Source organism: Sinocyclocheilus rhinocerous, unplaced genomic scaffold (genome assembly GCF_001515625.1).
Source record: "Sinocyclocheilus rhinocerous isolate Xijiao unplaced genomic scaffold, SAMN03320098_v1.1 scaffold1763, whole genome shotgun sequence".
NCBI lineage: Eukaryota > Metazoa > Chordata > Actinopteri > Cypriniformes > Cyprinidae > Sinocyclocheilus > Sinocyclocheilus rhinocerous.
The window spans coordinates 308,128-313,690 of record NW_015640500.1 but is presented as its reverse complement, the minus strand read 5'-3'; the positions used below and the strand labels follow the sequence as shown (position 1 = coordinate 313,690).

The window sequence follows — 5,563 nt, the reverse complement described above, 5'->3', positions numbered from 1 at the left end:
TGCACCAAGAGCTTGTAACACTCCAAAGAGAAAGGAAAAAATGAAATTGCATCATATGCCCCCTTTAACACACGAAGTGTAGACATTGTGAAATATTCATTGTGCATACATTTATTGTGTTATAGCAGAGCTTTATGAGATCGCGATTAACTGAGATGTCAGCTTTTAGTGATGATAAAGGAAGCGCTGCTCTCTGCCATGCCAAACCATGCATGCAGCAGCCAATGCTTGCTTTTCTGTTAAAAATAACAGTGGTTTGTGAATGCTGATGCTTAGCCTAAATAACAAATATTTTACCGGGAGCATTTATACTGGGATGTTGTGGATCTTAGGAGATGTTACAGAACCATTTGATGTAAATTTCTTCGCGTCACGGACACTACGTCCATGTTTTTATACAGTCTATGGTCATGCAGAGATTAACCTGATTTCACTGAGTGAGATTATCGAGAGATTGACCAATAAAACATTAGAAACTCCTCATGACCCTTATGTGAGTACTGATGACACTTTCTGGCCACCATACACAGAAATGCTTCTTCGCAACGGTATTGCAAAACGACATCCAGAAGATTGCAGTAAAATCCATCTGGAAAATGTTTTTTTGAATCTAAAGAGCACTTACCTGAATCTAATATGAAAACTATGGTCTCTACATTGAGGTTAAATCAATTGTGCCTCTTTTTAGTCGTTTAGCATAACAGCTTAATTCAATTCAATTCAAATTTATTATACTGTATAGCGCTTTTCACGATACAAATAGTTGCAAAGCAACTTTACAGAAAATTAAGTTTCTACAATAGCCTATTTAGTAGTAGCTTATCAGTGGCGACTGTCAGTTAATGTACATATGGCAGAAATGTACGGAAAATCAATAAAAAAAATATTTTCTATCGAGACTTACATGTAGACTTAATGTAGCCTAATATAAAAGAAATTAGCTTTCCGCTTGTAAATTATAGGAATCAATATAAAAACCGTTGTTCTTCTAATTCCCTCAGAGAAGCATGGCGGTGTTTCAAAACCTAGTGAGCTGCCTACATACAGTCATGGCTTGAGCTTCAAAAACGCTCTTCGGAAATCTACGGGTGACGTCACGGACACTACGTCCATGTTTTTATACAGTCTATGGTCATGCAGAGATTAACCTGATTTCACTGAGTGAGATTATCGAGAGATTGACCAATAAAACATTAGAAACTCCTCATGACCCTTATGTGACTACTGATGATACTTGCTGGCCACCATACACAGAAATGCTTCTTTGCAACGGTATTGCAACACGACATCCAGAAGATTGCAGTAAAATCCATCTGGAAAATTTTTTTTTGAATCTAAAGAGCACTTACCTGAATCTAATATGAAAATTAGATTGTTTTGTATGTCTACAGTTAAATGTCAATGTCTATTTTTTTCTTTCAGATTTGCTTTTGAAAGATTTTTATATGAAACTTGGCCATTGTGGTATTTCATGGCAAATGGATGTATTTTTGAGTTGTGTGTCAAGTCCACAACTTAGAATGCATGTCTGTCTTCTAAAGTGTTGGTGGCTATTTTTACTTTATACATGTATGTACATGTCAAAAACTGATTTTTTTAAAGTGATGACTTAAATAAAGTAACCCTAAACATACATTATGGCCTTTAGTGGTCTCCAGTGCTGCTTCAATGACTTGCATGCCAATCTGGGTAATAGATTCAAAAAGGTTTACACACCCTCACCACCATAGAATATTACGACTATACTGCTCCAACATGTGAAATAAATAAACAATGGAAAAAATTAAATTAAAAAAAAAAAAAAACTTTTTTGCTAGACTTTTCAGCCTGAATTGGATTCAGTGTGCTTGTTCGCTCCCTTGTTCGTTTCCAATTATTCCTTTGGCGCTACGCACCTGCAGTAAAATTATTTCTTTTTTCCTATTTGGAGCGCTACAATTTTTCTCTTATTGTGTCAGAAACTGTACAATATACAGTCATCAAAATATCATCTCATAATTATAACATTGTCATTGTATTTTTGCCACGGTAATCTCCTGGCAATCACAGCTACAGGTTTTGTAAATTTAACATGAACAGACAAAACAATAATCTAGAAACAATGTGAATGAACACCACAACAGCTTAAGCAGTAAACTTTGCAAAACACAAAATTTATGTCACGGCCAAAACTTTTGGCCATGACTGTAGACAGCATTAAAGGGGTCATTCTAGGAAACCTGCCTTTTCTGGTTTGATAATTTTGTGATTCTTGTCCTATTAAAAAAACAAACAAACAAAAAAACATATACTGTATATATATATATATATATATATATATAGTCTAAACACATTCTAGACAAATGTTGTTTCAGTGACTACATATATAGGCAAATAAAGTATATATATATGTATGTAAATATATCTCAAGCTAATTTACGAAACATAAGTTGATAGTGTTTTCCAGTTTAATTTGACATCAAAAACTTCTTAAAAGAATTGAATGCTGATATTTGTAAATTGTATTATCTTATTGAATACTATTGAATTGAATGAACAAATATGATAACAGGTTTGACCCCTAAAATATAAAAGTCTTTTATTATATGGATGGCATAATAGGGAGGTTATTAAGTTTCTCTTTTTTTGTAATTGTTAAGCCATTTATTTATAATTCTTTCTCTCTTTGAAGTTGATTCCTCTCTTCATCTTCATCGGTGGTCATATCGCACTAAAGAACCCTGACTGCTCGTGAGTACCCTTTTCATCGAGTACATCATCAAACTGGCAATAATCTTTAGGTTATAATATAATTTCCAATTTATGACCGATTGAAATCTGTCAACAGATGGGATCACAAGAATAACCCAGAGCCTTGGAACAAACTGGGGCCAAATGACCAGTACAAGGTGAAAACATTCATGTAGACTTTTTGGCCATTTAGAAGTATCCATCTTTGAATTCTCTTATAGCCTATAATATATAGACTATATAGCAATATAGCCTATTAAGCCTAATAAAAACCTTACAAAAATCCCATTTTGTATTTTTTTGTTAATATTTCATAATAAAATAATTTAATCGATTTCCACTTCCCACAGCTCTTCACGGTCAACATGGACTACTCTAAACTGAAGAAGGACAGGCCTGACTTCTGAGCAGAGCCCAGTGAATCAACTGGGTGTGTTAAACCCTGCACTTCCTGCCCTGGAAGTCTATTCAACACTTAAGTACAATACTTAAGTAAATGTACTTAGTTACTGTCCGCCTCTGCACGTCATCAGATACCAGATCTTACCTGTGAATGTGAATCCCCATTTTAAATAATTAAAGAAACTGAAAGGGAGCAGAGCACATACACAAGCTGTATGATCTGAATGTCTATCTTTTGTCAGAAACAATATTTTTACAGATACAAATATTGACACCTCAATGGAAAGGCATCATCAAACCTGGAACAAAATCATCTGTGATGATCTTCCTGTTATACAAAATAAACAACACAGACAGCAATAATAGAAGTGTTTTGTGTGTGTGAAGCATCCACTGCTGTAAAGTTTCTCTCTCTCTCTCTCTCTCTCTCTGTTTAATACATATTTAAGGATATAAACTCTTTACAGAAGACTTAAAAAAGTAATAACAATCAGTGATGCCTGTGAAGTTTAAGGGAGACCGTCTTGCTGTCAGATAATCGTAATTTCGGTAACGAAATGTTCGTGGAAGGCTTATTTGATTTCATCAATGGTAATTAAGACGAGAGGAAAAATAAAAATCATGACAAAAATGAAATATTTTTAATCTGAATAGGCCTATAACAAAAATATGACGAGGAAAAAAGTACGCCGCAAGATATTATTAATGAACTTAATGGTTTTAGAAGAAGGCAAAAATGTAAAAATAATATAGTTGTCTTAAATTCAGTCATATTTTGTCGCGGACTGCCGCTGTCATGAAGACAGTAGATGGCTTCAGGACTCAAGCTCCGAGTCATCAGGTGAGATCAAATGCAGCACTGGGCAGTTATGTAACCACAGATCACCGATAATCAAGGGTGAAGTTTTGGTTTGAACATTGGTTGATAACAACTGCAATAAAATAATAGCCTAACAATTACTTGTCATTTATATTATTTAGGCACTTCTAGGCTGACTTAATTTTCTAAATCAACATGCCATGGGAAGTCGATCTAACTGAACATTTTCTCATATTGTTATTGTTTATTTCTTACTCCTTAACAATTCATCAGGCTTTTAATGATTTAACGCTATCTCTTGGAATGACTGAAGGCCAGGTTTTCCATCACTCATCATTAGAACCCATTTTACACTTGGCTCTCGATTCTGACTTGTAGGCTATACTTGCTCTTATGAAAATGTACCATAGTTCTTAACTGTAGCATTTGTTATAATAAGGCTTAATCATTACCAAACCAATAATGACTTTTTTTTTATTATTATTAATCAATATAGCATTTTTTATTAAAAAAAATAAATAAATAACAGCCTGCACATTTAGAAACAATAGCTACAACATGCCACAGTAATATAAATCTATAGGGAAAAATCTATTCCCTCAACAGTTGATCTAGCCTATTATTATAAATATTATTATAAATTCTAAACACTATTATTATAAATTCTTCAACAAGTTAGACAAAATTTACCACAATAAATAAGCCTACAATAAAACGTGAATTTTCAATAGAATTCAAATAGATCGCACATCAGCTTCATGGAACGACATGGGGGGTTGTACTTGCTATTTTTTTTAATTGGGGGGGGTTATATTGATTATAGGCCTATCCCCCCCACCCCCACAAACTACGCCCCTGCCGATAATAGCATCAACAATGCTTCCAAATATATATTCACTGTAACGACAGCATAGCCTACTATTAAATCTTGCATCTGCAAAGACAATGAATAGAACACGTACAAATGTGAACTTGTGAACAACGTTAAGTGCTGGTAAGAAAGCGATGTGAATTCTCGTTGTGAATACGTCGTAGCAACGCGCTTTACGTAGCTAATTCAACCAGTCTAAAATTAATAACAGTCTCTAAATGAAGAAGAATTCACCACGCAGTCATTTCTGAAAAGTAAATAATTAAACATACGGAATTATTATCAGTAGAACTTAGGCTATTACAAGAGCTCAGTTTTTTTCATTGTAGGATTTATGTCGTGTCATTACGGACTGCTTATGTTACGGACTTATTAAAATCTTATTAAAACATATTTATGTTTTAAAAATGTCATATATTTAATTAATATACAACTTATATAATTAAAATAATTTAGTAGCCTATGCATATAAGATTCAAGTGGATTTATTGGCATTATAGTAAAACGTGTAATTATATAAATCATGTATAAATATATAAAGGTGTGCATAAATTTAAAGGTGTGTGTGTGTGTGTGTACGTACAGTGGAGATCAATATTAGAGAACATCCTACAATTTCCTAAATTTCAAGGTCGGCCTGTCAGTCATATCAATCAGTATGAAATGCAGGTGAATGGATGCACAAAGTGAAGTGTGGTCATCGCTAGTGAATGGATGCAAAACAAAACATAACGCCACAA

General features: G+C 33.7%; 1 protein-coding gene across 1 annotated transcript in view; it reads left to right on the top strand.

Annotated features, from left to right (window-relative positions):
• The window catches only part of LOC107753327 (cytochrome c oxidase subunit NDUFA4-like), a 4,169-nt gene extending 970 nt beyond the window's left edge, over positions 1–3,199 (top strand). Inside the window, exons 2-4 of the mRNA XM_016569460.1 lie at positions 2,672–2,730; positions 2,828–2,888; positions 3,081–3,199. Coding sequence (XP_016424946.1) covers positions 2,672–2,730; positions 2,828–2,888; positions 3,081–3,137 — 177 coding nt within the window. The 3' untranslated portion in view covers positions 3,138–3,199. The remainder of the gene's footprint in view (positions 1–2,671; positions 2,731–2,827; positions 2,889–3,080) is intronic.
• The last annotated feature ends 2,364 nt before the right edge of the window (positions 3,200–5,563 follow it).